The following is a 17042-nucleotide window of genomic DNA, read 5'->3' as shown; positions in this document are numbered from 1 at the left end:
GAAATGAGATGTGTTGGGACCGTTCGAAGGAGAAGGAGATAGCGACTGGGCAATGTTCTTCTTATGCAAGTTTCCACATGGCTCTTATTCTTCGTTATCAAAAGTAGTTCTTCTTGTGCAAGTTAAGCTATTGAGGAGCTTCTTCGAATGATTCAACCATTTAGTAGTAGCGAATTCTTTAACTTTGTTTTCATCGTTTTCGAAGATATTGCACATTGCCTCGAGAGAGGTGTGAAGGGAAGTGTCTTTTTTAAGGGGAAGAGAGATTGACGAACAGAGATATGAGAGAAGGCATAGGAGAGGAAGTGACTTCTTCTCTATCTCCAAAAAGCAAAAGGTCATGTCTTTTTATTCAAAAAAAAGGGCAAGATGATCTTCTTTTCGTGTCCAGACTCTATTACAGAGGTTTTGATACTAATCCTGACGTGTTATGTTTCGGAATTGTTCAATCATTTGTAGGCTCTGGAATCAAAAAATGAAGCAGTAAATACCACAATAATCTATATGATTCTCTGCTATATCTATGCCAACATTTGATAGTGTCATTTTGGGCATAACACGTACACAAGTCTGGGACATGCCTCGACCAAAGTTAGATCTGTGACAGCATGTTCTCTATAAACCAACTATGAATCGAATACAGAAACAGAAGACCTAAACACATCAAAACTGATCTTCTAACTAACATGTCTGTAGTTTTAACTTTCTTTCCTCAAGTTTTGATGAAGAGATTTCAAAAGATAGGATACTCTTCGGACATTATTAACAAGGTAAGTGCAGACCAGCCCGTGAAGAGACGCGTGCCTTTGCCTGTTCCCTTATCTTGATCATACTGTTCCCAGATGTACCCCGTCTCATAATAGTTTCTAACCACGTTCCTGTTTTTAGTATGTTTCAAGTTATTATCACTCGAAACTTCTATCGCAGATACCACAGACATCTATGTATATATTATATACCTTATCAAATTGCTCCTTAGTTCCTTGTAAATTGCTCTTGCTTTGTCGCTATATGGCCCATCCACTGCAAGAAATTGGACACAAGGTAAACCAAATGAATATGACAGAAGCCATGTAGAGTAATGTCGGACTTCTTTACTAAGTAAAAGGAGAGGAAAGTACCTGTAGAGTAATGGTGCAGAGATGAAAGAATCATGTAGTTCATGTTCATCCATATAGGACCTCTCCAATATGGTGCATCATGCTCAGTGTTACGTTTCATATACATCGAACTGCACCAAAAAAATATTCTTTCTTATCATGCATGGAAGAACTAAATTTCTGAACTGGTTATGTTCGTCCTTGTGAGCTCACCTGGTTTTGGCAAGCGAAACTAATCCATAGTCACTCCATAATATGCTCCTGTTTGAAATGAGATCAAGCTGTTTCTCCAGGATTGGAGATTCCTATACCGACCAAAAAATATGTGAAGATTTAGATTATAAAGTAACTGGTCCATAAAGGTTTCAAAGATCACGGATAACGGAATAGATATTAGCACAAAAACTCACAGCTGGGATGATTCTAGACATGAAGGGAAAGAAACTGACATAACCGACTTGAGGAACCAATCTTAACTTTGGTTTTCCAGAAGTCTTCCTTACAAGCTGTCGAGATAGGTGACCATTTTCTGAAATTACCTCCTTCCATACTAACTTAACCTGTGGATCAATCAACGCAACATCTGGTTTAACGAAAAGACTAAGAATCCTATTTTATTCTTCTCTATGACAAAAATGATACTTAAGCTTATTAAATTATGAAGCTTCTCTTACTTTTTCCGTATGATTACCAAAGTCAAAGTAAGCCCCATGGTCCTTATCATAGTGCATCTGCGCAGAAACGAGAATATGTAAAGAAAAATGCAATCATGTGCTTTAAAATGAGGTTATATATATATACCAACTACAGCGTCATTATTAATAAAAGAGAAAAAATTGACATCAGATAGAGAGTAGACCTGATTCAGAAGATCGAAATTTGAAAGCAGCGTGGCAGTTGAATTGTAATCCTCCTGCAGGATTTACGTCAGTAACATGTGAAGGAAAAAAATAAGGGAGACATCCCGTTGGCCATCTATTTGTGCTAACCTTTGAAAATTTATCGTCTTTTCCTAAAAGCTCTGTGATGGAATGCATGCAATCTGCAGCGAGGTACATCCAGCATCTAAGATCAACGTGTCGCTCATCTTCACTTGGGTGCGAGGCCCGGGGATAATCATCCAGCCCCGAGGAAAGCGTCTGCAAAAAATATAAGACACTATATCTCTGAAAATACGTCAATGGAACTGCCAAATCCGCAGATAAGAACTGAACTAAGCAGTTAGCCTACTTAAAAACATCGCCCAGACAGAAGAATTCTGAGACATCTTATCATTAAAATATATGGTACCACAGCAAAAACTCTTCAATCATTGTTATCATATATTGGTAAAGAGCACATGGATGAACGTTGCGTTAGAGAAAACCCTATCATTTGGGACTCGAGACTTGCAGTATAATATAGCTTGCAATAGCATTTTCAAGAGAAATAGAAAAACAGTACCTTTGGGTTAAGTTCTCGAGTTGTTGTGTTGTCTCTGCCATGCCAAAAGTAGCTTCCTCTCTCCTTTCCTAGTATTTAACCAAGCCATGAAAAACATAATATATGAAGTAGCTTAAGACTGTAGTACCAGCTGAAGACAAGAGCTAGTCACATCTAGTGGTCACGATTAACAACTAGTGATCCAACTGTGATTGTAAACAATAGTCACTTAAGATACTACAAACTCTAAAACACAGAGCAGTTGAATGCTAAAATGAGCCTGTAAATCTATAAACTGGTTTACAACAGATAACTAGTAGATAACAATGATGTTACCTGTCTGGGAAGTATTAAACCACTGAAACCATGCATCTAAGCGAACAGAAGCCCGCTCAAGGAATGACAATATTTCATCCTTTTCTGATGCGATAAACTTTTCCGTCTTTATACCATCTATTAGATCTGGAAAAGAAGATTGTCACTACATGGAATTATATTGATTTTGAAACCTTTTTCTAACTCTACATAAATAGGTTACATTTTTTAATCCAGAAACTGAGTAGCTAAGTGAAAGCACTCATATGATCTTGGCGAAGACGTTATAAACATCTAATAGTAAAAGGAACATAAATATAAGTAAACAGAAGGAAGCTAATAAGGATATTGCTGATCAAGGGTTGCCATTAGAATAAACTAGAATAAATAACTCGAGAGCCATGATAAAAGAAAACGCAGGCATAAGTACAGCAGATTCTTACCACGTATCACTAAAAATAGTGTTGGTGGATTGCCATTACTCGGGTACTGAACTACGAACTCCTCTGGAACCTTACTGCAGTTAAAGACACTCTCAAAAACATTTACAATAATGTCAATAACTATGACTACCAAGGCTAGGGGGGACTGTAAAATACCTCAGAGCTTCAGCACCTAAAATTTGCTCACGCGGAATCCATCCATCTATGTTCAATAGGTCTAACCAGTGTCCAACGATATCCAAGGTCATACGAAAATCCCAGCGCCTGCTCACAGCCCACACAACATACTCAAAAGAATGATCAACCAGTAGGATGGTTATAGCTATTTACTCTGTAATGTGGTATTTTCTATGGGAAAAAAAAGAACATTCCTTTCAGAGAATCAATTTAAGAAAGAATCACAACAGAATCATAGCAAAGAAATCTTCAACGTACAAATGATCAATAAGAACATACCAGATCAACAATTGATGGAAACCTTCATCCCACAAAAAGCCCCTAGGAAAGAAAGGCCGGCTTGGAACGGCTGTGTACAGCTCGGCTGGCCAATATAGCAAGTGATTATCCCCACTTTCAGGCTGCAATAGAAGATATTAACTGTATGATTCTGTGAGAGGTCTTACTTAGTTTGCAGATGGGAAGAACATAAAATGAGAAAAAAATTGATACACAATAAACATGACGGAAATACTTGCCTGGCTGCTTTTGGGAACATAAATTTTTGATTGACCATAGAAGTAACCAATGCCACCAATCATGTTTGCCATCGCAGTCTTGCCAACCCTCACTGTTTCTGAATCATGCTGGAACCACAAGAAACTGAGATTGAGATCCTATCTGGTCTGTAGACATCGATGCAAATCATAAACTATATGTACATTATGACAACATATGCTGGCCACTGAGAAGAAACAGAAATGCACATAAGAATAGTGAGAGGAATTATTCCTAGTGGAAGGAGGCTCTGAACGGTAAACAATGAAAGTGCTACAGTAAATACAGAAAATTTATCCAGACAATGTTGTTAGTGGAGATAAGTTCACAACTACATCAAGATCATCTATGACACAAGACCTATGAATGCGCTAAAAGATCATCTATTAGCATGGGTAACTGAAGTCCCTACATTTTATAAAAAAAGTAACGTACCTCTTCAGAAATGTTGAAGCATTCGGTAAACTTTGCATCAAATTCTCTATGTTTTTTTCTAAGTAGATCAGAGAGTGGTAAACCTACATGAAATATATATATATATATATATATATATATCAAACTCAGCGTAAATACAATAAAATTAGACAATATCGACGACATTAGTGTTCAAAATGTTTTCCATGTTGAAAATTTTCATTGCCGGAGACAAAAAAGATAGCTCACAGCGGATACATATAATTAGTAATCCCTAGTGAAGCAGTTACATGTAATTAACCTGTAAGACTTGTTAGACGTTTTTCCACGTTTGAACTTTCTCCTCTGATCCCGGAGACGAAGGGAATATCTATGGTAAATGGAAGCTTCCCAGAAATCTGTATGACAAAAGAAATGTTGACACTGGAAACGGCGAACATACTGATCATAGATTCCATAGGGATTAAGAACATTCGTGTTATTTATACAACAGTATACACAAATACATCTCATTAAGACTGATTACCTGAAAGACGTAAATGTTGGAAGAATCCTCTGATGTGTCAGAGAGCTGAAGTCGTCCAAACTTCCTAGCCTGAAAACATACAAGCCAAGAGACATTAATCATTGCCATCTTCATAGAAAATATAATCAACTACATTGGGCTCTTTCAAATAAGTAATGAACTGAAAAACTAGCAGACCTGCAGAGCGAGATTTCGCTGAACTAGATCAGACAGATTATATATGTGAGGCGTCTTAAAACCAGAATAATGTGTCTCCAGCTGATTCTGCAGTTAAAGAACAATTAAAATGGTTACATCCAGATGAGCATCAGGGGATGAACATACGAAACATAACACCAGAATGTCAAATCACACACAGATCCACTTACAGCAGAGACAGCTAAACAAATCCTAAGGTCTCTAAAGAGCAATTCAAGTGAAAAAATACCTCTGATCTTAAGTGTATCTGCCAATCTCCTACATCTTCACGTGAACCAGAAACCAGGAGAGAGCTCCCTTGAAAATCTAAAGCATCTCGGCCTAGATTCAGAACACTGCCACCTTCATCAGCTAGATAAAAGAAGAGATGCGCGCTTCTCTTTGCATCACCACTCAACCTAGTCAATGTCAACGAAAAACAACAAAAACTTCGTCACTCAGTCCACAGTGCAATACAAAAAGCAGAACACACTAGTGAAAAATCAGCAATATACCCTTTATTTTTAACATCGATCCGAACAGACCAATCCCCTCCATAACCAAAGCTACCATCATCACCCTTTGACTTGACAAAACTAGTCTCCAAAATCATATCGTTCTCAACCAGCTCCTGCCTCCCAAAATCACGCCCATTGTGTTCCCTCCATCCAAATGAGCTTAAATCATCAGAGTTCTCACAGAAATGGCGCATAACATACATCTCGTCTTTAACACCAAGCCACATCAAGCCAGCTACAAGTGACTCTGGAGTTCTGCATTTGCCATATGTAAGTACAATAAGGACCCAAAGTTCACATAACACAAGAACTGTAACTCTCTCTCTCTCTATCTTACCTCGCACGAACTCCAAAATAAACATGAGGACGATACGTTCCCCAGTACAAGCTCTCCTTGTGCTCACCTTGGAACTGATAACACACATACGATTCATTTCAATTCAATTTCTCCCAACAAGAAGAAGCAAATGAACGAATCGTCGATATAAGAATTGGAGTGTATACCATAGACAAATCCATGAGTTTCGGAGCAGGGAAAGGAGTGATAACCCTAGGCGGCTGCTTCTGTGACTCGTGGCTAACAACGATTCGATTGATGACGAAGTAGATGATTGCGATCCCCAAAAGCATTAACGCAACCAGTATCTTGAGATTCGACTTGAAAGCGCCGATCGACACGAGCTCCTTGCCTTTGCCTCCTCGGCGGATGCTCGGTGGATAACGAAGCGAATCGCCGCCGGAAGATGATGATGATGATTTGATGCGACCATGCGCGCTCCGACGGCTTGCTCCGGTCATGATCGCAGGAACGGGAGGTCGGAGAGAATGCGGATCGATAAACTTATGAACGATTTGGGCCTTGTGATTGATTGCTACGATCAGTGGAGTCGGGAGGGAGAGTGTGAAGGGTTGACTTTGACCAATCGTATTTTTCCTCTAATTAAACTCCTAATAAGTCCTAACTGATACGGGATCAGTTTTCTCAGCAAGATTATCATTCTATATACTTTTTTCAGAGGGTTAAATTATTTCAATTTGAATCTAAGTTTAGGCTTTTTCGACGGAAATTTATAGTTTGACTAAAAATTTATTAATGTTTTTATACTAAAAAATTTGTGGTTCAAATCTCGTAAAATCGTATTATAAAAAAAATTTATGTGAAATCTTTAGCATAGTGTAAGAAGTACTGTCAAATGTGAACTTCATAAATTCAACCTACAATGACCACCAAAATTATGTTTACATTACATGAAATTATATCTTTTTATTTCCTATCTTACTCAAAAAATTTAATGTTACATTGTATACTAATTACTATAGACGATTTCACTAATAACAAACCATATCTTCCTCATAAACCATTGTACACTATTCTTTACTTGCTGTGTACTTGCTATTTTGTCGGTACTTGATAGTTGATATGTAAAGTCGAATAGTTGGTTTGATCTAGGCCTGTTTAATATGGTAAAACCGAACCGTATCGAACCGAACCGAAATAGATAATATGGTTTGGCTTTGGTATATACCATATAAACCGAATGGATATAATTTTATAAAAACCGTAGGATTTGGATATGGTTTGGTATATAACCGATTAAACCGAATAAACCGAACAAAACCGATTAAAAGTAGAAACATGTAAATATGTATCTATTTTATAACAATACATGAAAATCTATTTGTTACATAAGTTAAATTTGTGTTAATAACTATTACCATAAATTTATAGTAATAAAAAATCTTAATTTGTAAAACACTTGAACTATAACTAAATAACAATACATCGCAATTCAGACATCTTATTTTCTAAGTTTTTTTTTGATCTTTTTGATTTATTTTAGTATTCACTAAATTAATATGAAGATTATAAATTTGATGGACAATAATTAATGGAAAATTTTCAATTGAAAAAGCATGACTTTAATGAACACTAAATATGGAAGAGTGGAAAAACTTTTCTTTCATGTTTCTTTTTTGTTTCATATTTTTATTTTCAAAATTGCAAGCTTTGATTTTAGTTATAGATTTGAATATTTTATTTGATGGTAAAAACATTTTATTTTTTTGTTCATTTATTTGAACATGTAATATATTTTTAATAAATGATTGTGTTGATAATATGACTCTAAAATTCATACAATATTATCTCAAAAAAAGAAATTATGTTTTTTGGTATAAAACCGAATAAACGGAAAACTGACGGTATATAAACCGAACCGAACCGAAGTAAATATAGATTTAGAATAGTAGTTATTTTTTACTAACCGAAATACCGAAAACCGAAAAAAACGAACCGATATCCAGATTGAACGCCCCTAGTTTGATCAAATCAAATAGCAAGTAATCTAGTTAAATTATTCGGAAGTACAAAACAAGTATAGAGTAAACAAGTATATAAGTATAAAATTTATATAGTAATCACCCCATTTGTTGTTTTTTTTTACATCCATCATTTGTTGGTTATGTACTTGTAAACTTTATCAAAAACGTATTAAAATAATAGACAATATAAATATATAACATGTGTGGATTAAAACGCATGAATTAGATAAAAAAAAATAAGCACTAATTAGTTTAACCCTCTAATTATCAAAGCTCATTACAGTATTGGTTCATACATGTATCTGCAGGTTCGAACGTCTGCCATACAAGTAATAAAAAGCATTGGACTTTTATAAACATAGAATATAATTGTTCTGCCTAAAAAATGAATTTCTCTTTCTTTTTTAGAAAAAGATTTGCTTATATACTCGGACTTGCACAACAACACAGAGATCTACATTACAATTTACACAGAGATTCACGTTGATCATTGTACTCCTATCTTTACATCCATGTCCACAAGTCCTTGACGAAAATGCTTCTTTGATCACAACATATAATACATAAGCAATCAACTTCCGAGGTGACAAGGTCAGAACCACTCAGCCATGCATTTAGGGTAGAGCTCACTCTCAGTAGCAATGGAGGAGAGGCCACGAAGCTCCTTCTGAACTTTCCTCCTCTCGTAAAAGACTGAGCACGCAAGGGAATTGCATTTCACTCCGCACTGCACCACCCAGTCTCCCCCACCACAGTGTCTACATATCTGCAAATAAGATGATCAATATTAAAAAAAAAAAGCAAGTCATCTACAGAGATTCACTCTCTCATTTAAATGTTAGATGTGGAGTACTTACCGTGGCCAAGTGTTGCATCTCTCTCTCCAATTTCGAAGTCTTCCAAACAATGGTTGCAGCAGCACCACCATTTTTCAGGCACCGGTTACACAACTGAGCAGAGTCCTGAACAACTTCTCCACACAAGAGGCAATGTTTCGAGAGATAAAAATAATCAATCCTAGCTTTGTGCGAGTTTCTAGAGTTCAAGGGACGTTGACCAAGAGAGCTTCTGGTGGGACGCGGCATCTCCAAAAACCACTGGTTCAAATCCGCACCCACAAGTCCAAACACCCTCTGCAACGCTGGTATAATCTGTTTGCTGATGTAGTACAAGTCATTCAACCGGTAAGGCGAATCGATGTCCAAAAGAACCAGCGGGTCCACCACCATATCGACAAGGCGAGCTCCTGGCTCCCCATGGATCACAACGTAAGGCACTCGCTCGGCGTACCGTGGCTCTGTCCGAGGGTCTGCTCTCATTGCTTTGGTTGCCACAATAGCTGCTGGAGGAAGGAGTGAAGAGTCTCTTGCGCTGTAAGTCCCCAACCGAACTTCTTTTGCAAAGACAAAATCTTGAAGAGACACTCTCCCTTGTAGTATCCGTTTCCACTGTCTATACAAGTAGGACTTAACCTGCAGAATCAAAAGAGAAAAGCAGTGTAAGCAAGCCACTTCAGTTGTCAGCTGATAATTTAAGAAGAGGGGAAGAAATCAAATTTTGTACCATAGAGATGTTCTTCTTTTCAAAGAAGAGTCTCAATGACTGCTCCATAGTTTTTGCAACAGCTTCACAAGTGTCTCTCCGAACAGTTTCAATACCTTTTGCATCAAACGTAGGCTTGTCCTGATCGGGACTTTCGTAACTGTACCCGACATAACGCTTCTTCGTAAGAAGGAAACAAGGTTGGTAGACTTTCTCCATCTTCAGAGTGACTGGGTATGGATTCATTTCAGTGATTCCAGATGCAATCTCTTGTCCGATTTCAAAAGCTTCTTTAACAGTTCGTCCTTTGAGGAGGACAAACATACTAACACAAGTAATTAAACACGCATGAGGCCACACGGAAGAAGCAAATAAAGAAACTGTAATATGGAAATGTACCTATCTGTGTCGCCATATACAACTCTCGCGTTCCAATTCTCATTGGCATTGACGAACGAAATAGCCTTCTCAAGCGTGCTACGACCGCACTGGACGATACTATCTGCCAGCTCTGCACAAGGCATTCGACCACTGAAGCCAGCAGCAGTATAGCCATACGTCACATTTGCTATCAGCTTTAAAGCAAGCTGTCTCGCATTAAATATCTGAAAGAAAAACAAATACCATTTATTTTTAGAAAAAATGCAGAAAACGTTTGTAGATGAGCTCAGAATCACTAGTCATAATATTAAGTACGGACTCTGATCAAGATAATAACCATACCCGACCAAGAACTGCTTCTGAAGGAGTCAATTTTTTCATTGCTTTTTTCACCATTATTCTTGTAGATAGAATTTCCTCCAGCAGCCTCGGTAGTATTCCTCTGCGCACCTACATGTAAGAAGAGGAGGTGACTGTTATGCTTAAGCTAATGATGCTTTAGGGAAATGAGATCATTGGTTTGTATTGAATATGACGACTTTAGATTCAAGATCTAATTTACTCAAGAAAAGCAATGCACATTACCTCTGGTGACTCGTACATAACACCGTTTGGGGTCTGCAGGATCTGACTAAAATCCTGAAGAACATCAAGGTCTAGAGAGTATGAGCTGACACCAAGGGTGTTCATCTTCAAATGAGCAAGTTTTCCAAGGCATGTACAAAAGCACAGATTATATGCTATAATCATTGAAGGGTAAAGTGATTGAAAGTCCAACACGATAACAGGATCATCGTAGAAGGCAGATTCTGGTTCCATCACAAGAGGTACACACTGCATAGCTGGCTGAGAAGCAACCTACATAGTAACATGATTTAGTTAGAAAGGCGTGAAAATGTTTTAAAGATTTAACTGCAAGGCCATCTATTATGGATGCTGATACAACGAACCTGTTGGTTTCCTGGAGAAATAGCAAGATAATTTTGTGTATGTGCTAATCTCAGAAGCATGGATTCCACTCTGTATTGGGAACCTCGGGAGAGAACTGAGAAAAAGTCGATGCCAAATACACGAGCAAGCTCTGAGGTGCGATTTATCTGCAAACGATGATTTAGTAGGATACAAATTACATATAAATCAAGCTGAAAAAATGTACATACCATGTCAAGTTGGCTCATTATCTCAAGTGTCAAATTTGCTCTGCGTATCACATACTCTATGCATCGGTATCTTGCACCTGCAGGACCGCTTGAGAACCACTGTGTCAATACTTCATACGGGATCGACGGAATCTTCCGCCTCAAAACAGCCTCCGACACAGCTTCGATAGTGTACATGTTGAGTTTCACTTCCCCGCGGATCAAACGCCACGCGTTGAGAACAATTCTACCTCCAACATGAACACCACTGGCATGCGTGCGGCCCCACTCGTCCTCAATCACCACTTCTTCCACTTGATCAGGACCAGCTACTAATGGATCTGGCTGCAGACTGTTACCAAGGTTTCTCGTATTATCTGAATCATTTCTCGTGGTTGGCGTTGGTGTCCTGGAGATATTATTGAGAAATCTTATACCAAGCTGTGCAGCCCTTTCAGCTAGAAAACCAAGGGATCCACCCTGTATATCCCAGCCCACGAGAATATCCGGATCCCATTTACATAAAGTCTCTATAAAATATCTGAATAGTTGCCTCTCTTCAAGGAAGACAGACAACTTGCATCCAGAGAGGCCATCAACATTTCTGTAGTGGGATACAATAGCAAGATCGAAAAGCATCTTAGAGAAGGAAATGACTAAAGCACGAATACTTCAGCTGAAAAATATAAGTAGTTTACCTCTGAGAAACGATATCTGGACTAAATAAAAGTACGAATACTTCAGCTGCAAAATTATCATCATTCTGCACGACGAGAGCTATGACATTGACAGAGTCAAATTGTGGATCAGGTCGAAGGTCCCCTCTAGACTCTGCATGAACCTGTAATTTTATAGATATTGACATATATCAACGAACACTTTCCCAGAAAACATCATCCTAAAGTAAGGGCATTCATTTTTACCACATAGAGAATTTTAATAAAAGCATTAAACAACATACATCATAATAAATGTACTAAGACAAACTACTTAACGAGCTGCACATTTTACTTTCTAAGTCCAAGTATCCTCAAGCATTGAACAAATGATTATTACTCTATTAACTGTAAGATCATCACAATGAAAACAGAACATCATGTTGCTCGCTATGAGGCTCGAGAAATGGCAAATGTGGCATGAATTGATAAACATGAAATGAGGGTTAATATATGAAATTCAAAATGTACATGACTAATTATGTGTAACTTCACAAAAAGAGATTGAGTTAAAGCACCTCTATACTCAGCACTGTAAGCTGTTTCCCAGCGCCCATGCTCGCAGGATCTCGGAATCCAATTTGACTTAAGGGAGTGGCCCCTGATTTCCCATCAGGACCTGAGAGCTGAGACATCTCTTGTGAAACAGTGGTCTGCAAATTAAGGTTAGGATTCTTTCCTTTGCTTTTCAGATCTATCTCAGACTCCGTATAAGCATTTGATTCTGAATTCACAAAAACGTTATCATGCTGCTCCACGTGCTCAGACACAGACATTACATGATCATCTCCTAACGTTTGTTTTTCTGAAGCAATACTAGAGTCCACTGGACCTGGAAAATTCAAAAAGTTCAAAACACAAACATCATTTTCACTTGCGTTTACAACATCCAACACAGTAACTATTATCTTAATCAGGAACAGTGGCAAATGGGCTATAAGCAACGTATATTGAACCTTTTAGAGGATGTAACTATACACAATACCTTTGTTATTCGATATCCATTGTGAAACAGAATCCAAAGGAGGGGGTGAAAAGGCAGGGGTCAGTAGGTAAAGGCTTGAGCCGTCATTGAGATGATGCATGGGAATACCAAGGGAAGCTCCTTTGGAAAGGTGTTTCTTTTCGTTGACTTCAGTGTCCTCCTTGGAAAAAAATGAGATCTCTTTGGAACTCCCCTCTTCCAAGAGAAGAAACAACAAGATATCAGAAGTAACATAAGATAAAGAGAAGACCTAACTTCAAATTTATATATTTGTAAGTAGCACAAACTAGCACTAGAATCAGAACAAGATGAGTAAAAGTACCATATCCATCACGTGAAGAATCCTGCAGTCCAGCACTTAAGCAATCGAGTGAAGGAGGCTTCTTGCTTAAGGTTAGGCATATTAATCTTCCTGTCTCAACAGCTACATTGGCAGTTAACTCTTGCTCATCCCCAGATTTTTGGACATTATTTATATCATTCCCCACAAGTTTATTGCTAGACACCAATATTCCTGATTCCACAGTTTGTGATTCTTTACAAAGTGGAGCACTGGCAGATGAAAATTTCCTCGAAGCTTCATCACTGTCTTCAGCTGCTGTCTCTTTAGCCGAACATCTATCAGCAGAATGAAGTTCAGATGACTGAGTGGATATATTAAACTCACAATTTCCTGCATCACTAACTTCTGCAGAAAGAGTAGCACTGCACTCCTTTTTCTTCCCATCCCCAGAGTCTCGAGTCACTGTAGTCAGTGGTAGAACCTTTTTAAACTTCTTATGTTGTGAACCAGGCGAGTCCCCAAGGGCTAATCGTTTTTTCCTCATCAAGTCCCGCAGCGAATATCCAGCCAAAACGCTTCCGTCAATCGTGTTACAAACATCCGCTTGATGTTCTTTGACTGGAACATCAAAATTGTCCTTCATCTCATTCGTGGCGTCGGAACTAATCTTTGGTAAACCAAGCTTATCGCTAGCATTTGTACTGTCAAAGTCCTTCTGAAGATTTTTAGTCAAGGATAAAGGTAAAGGCCCCCATACAGACTTGCTACTCCTAGAGAAGGTCGTATGTAACTCACTCTTTCTGTATCGCTGGAATGAATTTTCGTATGATGCATCTGAAGTTGAGATATTGGGAACATCACTAGAGACTTCCGTGTCAATAGATTGTTTGTCTGATGAAGGTACAGGTTTCGTCGAACTCCCCAAGTCAATTTGATCCTCCTGAGAATCAAGAATGTCTTGACATTCCTTTTGGGATTGGCTCAGATAATCTGTACTAGCCATTTCAAGAACCTTGTTCATGGACGCTAAAGGAACCAGAGGGCTAAGGATTGTTTCCCGAAGAATTTCATCGTCGGAGTTTATGTCCTCTGCAGCCTGGGATGAGGCAAACCACTTAAAGAGACCCAACGCTTCAGCATCTTGTATTTCAGCATGTATATCTATGTCCGTGGGTGTTTTCATATATGCATCATTTTCCAGTGATGCTTCTCCACTCTCATCAAGTGGAGAAAGCTTTTCTGATGCAGGAAACTCACTCCCTGTACCAAATATATGACCCAACGCCTGCGGATCGGTAATTTCAGGTTTGGCATGCATCTCTGAAACGGCTGAAGACACTGCAGTAGCCTTCGTATCAGGCGAAGGCATGCCAACTTCGTGGTACATTTCTTTTAGCATATTCTCAAACCCAATATAATGTGACATAGTCTTAAGCACATCAGCTGCAGAGGGTTTGCCAGGATCATGATGTATAGGTGCATCATACACGCCAGTCCTTTCATACTCCTCCTGAGAAAACAGTGACAAGGTTAGGTCAGGGAAGAGACCAACAAAATAACTTCAAAAGAATAAAGCTAAGAAAGTAAGGATGAACCTCCCAAATTGCCACAAGCGACTGAACCATCTTAGTATCTGACTGGGCTTGTGAGAGGGAGTTGTACATCTTAAGTTGTTGATTGAGAATATCTACAAAAGAAGGAGCTAGTTCAAAGGGTGGCTCTTCATACATGAAACAGAGACAACTATACTTCGTTTCAGGAATTACCACTAATAGTAGCATCTCCCTCAAGTTCACAGAGACTCTGACGTCTGTACTGGTGACTATGCTGGCTTTGGCTCAACGGTGTATCAGATTCTTCAGAGAGATTCCACATCCATTGACCTGGGATTGTTGACAAACTCCAAACAGGGAAACTGACGTTTGCAGCAGCACTAGAATCTGCCTGCTACATTGTTTCATTATTGTGAAATAAAAGAAGATAGTAACTAACTATCAAACAATATGTTGCCGAGCTTCAAGTATTTGACGATCTACCTTTGTACTAGCCATTTCGTCAATCCCTTGTCCCACACAATCATCCAAATCAAATTTCCTTGGATGGAACTGGTGAGGCACTGGGCTACGAAACTTCATCTTTGATATATGCACATGACCCATTCCATACAAATTATAGTCAACCTAAAGAAATGAACCAAAGAAACTTCAGGAGTGGACTTAAGCTTCAGAAAAAATACAGAGTGTATAATCAATCTAGAAGCTATGTTCATATGTGAAATTGCTGAAGTGAACAGAATACCAAGTCGCTAAACAATGTCTTGTGAAAATACATAACAACGAAAGATTACCAGAAACTGAAGAATAAAAGGAATATGAGATTCGTAAGGTTGCAAACTTCTACCAAGAACAGCACCTGCCTAGAGAGAGTGGAGACAAAAAAAAAATCGTTATTAATATATACTATTTTCACAGAGTTTTGTGCATTGTACAGAATAACGGTGGAGTGAGTGGTCTCATCAAAATATTCATACCAGAAGAAGACTGGCAGCACGAGACACATCTTGGGGATGGTAGCTATTATACTGTCAAGGTGAACAAACAAGAAACTGCCAACTAAAAGGATACTACACCAAAAGTAAATACAAAGGATACAGGTGAATCTTCACAAAAGCCTCCTCTGTTGAGTGGTACCCATAAAACTTCTTAGCTCTAACAATCTCACAATCATGAACATGTTGCCTTTTTGAAGCAGCACTGCCCTTAAGCTACAAGTCCATATCAAGTAGACAGATACATAAACGCAGCTCATAGTGTAAGAAACCATGGCTAACTTTTGGTATTTAAAAAAAAAAAACACACCTTTAGAGCCTTCTCCAACTCAAGTGATATGGTAGGTATGATTCCATCAACTAAAGCAAAGAAAAAAAACATGAAACATGTTATTGGTTGCTTGAACTATTCGATAGAGTGGTGGCTTCATCATACCTCCGTTATGCTGATCAAGTGGAATATCCGAGCATGGGATATAGAGATATGGTAATGCCTGCAAGAGAAAACAAAGTTTTCTAACTCAAAGGAAGCCACAAATGTAATAAGGATACTGGCATGTACCAGAGGTCACCAGTTCGAGTTCTAGTGACAGCTGGGGCGAAATGAATAAGCTTACACGATGAATGTGCAAACAAGTCTTCTGACCAGAAGGTGTGGAACCATAAACCCTTATGACAGGGACTTCCTTTACTTCGCCACCTTCAAATTTCAGCAACAAAAAATTGTTTCTTTAACTTAATCTAAACGAGAATGGTGATGATGTTGGTGAAAAGTGGAAGCTTTATTTATTTTTTAATACCTTGGAAGCTGTTGTAGCAAAGATCATAGGCAGGGATGGGAGAAGCCATGTAATAGTCGATCGAAACAATCCTTAAGCTGAAAACATTCGGACCCGACAGAGACTCAGCCATGTCTGCCCTCTGAGACTTTGGTCGGATCCCTGAAATTGTGATTCCCGCCGGTGGGTTTAGGTCTCCACAGAATCCGAAATTGACAGTTAGCCAAGCGGTTTGGTTCGGTTCAGTTCGGTAGTGGAGTAACTTAGTGGGCCTGATATGTTAGTGGGTCGATTTGAACTTTGTGTGACGGCCCAAAGAGAATTAATCAGAAAGTGTTATTTTGATGTGTATAGTATCAATTGTTTGTCTCTGGATCATTTCAACCGCTGTGTTGCCTTTGGGAAGAAGGTAAATCGTTTACATAATCTTCTTTTGTGGAAAGTGGAAACTTCTCTTGTCAAGAGAGTCTTTCTTAAACTACCATACATAGAAGCATTTATGAAACGATAATTATTCAGAACTTCACCACTTTTATATATTAACAAACATTATACATTTTTAGGTACTTGAAATATCCAAATTTCATTTGTATTCGAGATCTGATATTTGTAATAACTCTAATGTTTGTAGACTAACGAGTTGATAAAGATCATAGGCCATGAAATAGCACAGTGTCCGTTTACTAATTTAAAACCCAAAAGCTGATAAAGATCATAG

At 38.4% G+C, this 17042-nt stretch overlaps 2 protein-coding genes across 4 annotated transcripts; both read right to left on the bottom strand.

Moving 5' to 3' along the window:
• Positions 1-481: 481 nt before the first annotated feature.
• LOC106411018 (mannosyl-oligosaccharide glucosidase GCS1) lies at positions 482-6593 on the bottom strand. Its single transcript, XM_013851691.3, has 22 exons — positions 6134-6593; positions 5967-6040; positions 5627-5884; positions 5362-5530; positions 5112-5198; positions 4935-5003; positions 4710-4806; positions 4430-4512; positions 3976-4083; positions 3737-3858; positions 3437-3544; positions 3281-3354; positions 2859-2984; positions 2544-2611; positions 2090-2239; positions 1960-2013; positions 1775-1831; positions 1511-1660; positions 1314-1405; positions 1122-1231; positions 960-1023; positions 482-878 (listed from the first exon to the last, which is right to left on the bottom strand). The coding sequence occupies exons 1-22, from the start codon at positions 6425-6427 to the stop codon at positions 734-736; spliced, it is 2559 nt and encodes an 852-aa protein (XP_013707145.1). The 5' UTR covers positions 6428-6593; the 3' UTR covers positions 482-733.
• A 1605-nt stretch (positions 6594-8198) lies between these two features.
• Positions 8199-16549, bottom strand: LOC106410865 (DNA polymerase zeta catalytic subunit-like). Of its 3 annotated transcripts, none has more exons than XM_048735928.1 (22): positions 16346-16549; positions 16163-16245; positions 15982-16039; positions 15856-15905; positions 15649-15761; positions 15528-15570; positions 15345-15413; positions 15034-15177; positions 14764-14944; positions 14593-14684; positions 13037-14507; positions 12715-12909; positions 12248-12561; positions 11712-11854; positions 11035-11617; positions 10825-10971; positions 10460-10732; positions 10217-10324; positions 9893-10098; positions 9515-9818; positions 8809-9423; positions 8199-8717 (listed from the first exon to the last, which is right to left on the bottom strand). In XM_048735928.1, the coding sequence occupies exons 1-22, from the start codon at positions 16455-16457 to the stop codon at positions 8544-8546; spliced, it is 5478 nt and encodes a 1825-aa protein (XP_048591885.1). In that variant the 5' UTR covers positions 16458-16549; the 3' UTR covers positions 8199-8543. The 3 variants fall into 3 exon arrangements, with proteins under 3 accessions (XP_048591885.1, XP_048591886.1, XP_048591887.1); XM_048735929.1 differs by having other exon boundaries at positions 14764-14941; XM_048735930.1 differs by lacking the exons at positions 15345-15413; positions 15528-15570; positions 15649-15761; ... (2 more) ...; positions 16163-16245; positions 16346-16549 and having other exon boundaries at positions 14764-14937; positions 15034-15175.
• Between the last annotated feature and the right edge of the window lie 493 nt (positions 16550-17042).

This window comes from Brassica napus, chromosome A7 (genome assembly GCF_020379485.1).
Source record: "Brassica napus cultivar Da-Ae chromosome A7, Da-Ae, whole genome shotgun sequence".
NCBI classification, from domain to species: domain Eukaryota; kingdom Viridiplantae; phylum Streptophyta; class Magnoliopsida; order Brassicales; family Brassicaceae; genus Brassica; species Brassica napus.
This window is presented reverse-complemented; position numbering and strand designations above follow the sequence as displayed.

What these genes read in the sequence shown, in the direction of transcription:
- LOC106411018 (XM_013851691.3), bottom strand. Translation starts at nt 6,427, where the DNA reads ATGACCGGAGCAAGCCGTCGGAGCGCGCATGGTCGCATCAAATCATCA. An exon ending in GCTTCAACATTTCTGAAGAG is followed by an intron (nt 4,084 to 4,429) that starts GTACGTTACTTT and finishes TTGTGGTTCCAG; the next exon opens with CATGATTCAGAAACAGTGAG. An exon ending in GTTTAATACTTCCCAGACAG is followed by an intron (nt 2,612 to 2,858) that starts GTAACATCATTG and finishes GTTAAATACTAG; the next exon opens with GAAAGGAGAGAGGAAGCTAC.
- LOC106410865 (XM_048735928.1), bottom strand. Translation starts at nt 16,457, where the DNA reads ATGGCTGAGTCTCTGTCGGGTCCGAATGTTTTCAGCTTAAGGATTGTT. An exon ending in ACGAAATGGCTAGTACAAAG is followed by an intron (nt 14,945 to 15,033) that starts GTAGATCGTCAA and finishes GAAACAATGTAG; the next exon opens with CAGGCAGATTCTAGTGCTGC. An exon ending in TTACAGTGCTGAGTATAGAG is followed by an intron (nt 11,855 to 12,247) that starts GTGCTTTAACTC and finishes ATAAAATTACAG; the next exon opens with GTTCATGCAGAGTCTAGAGG.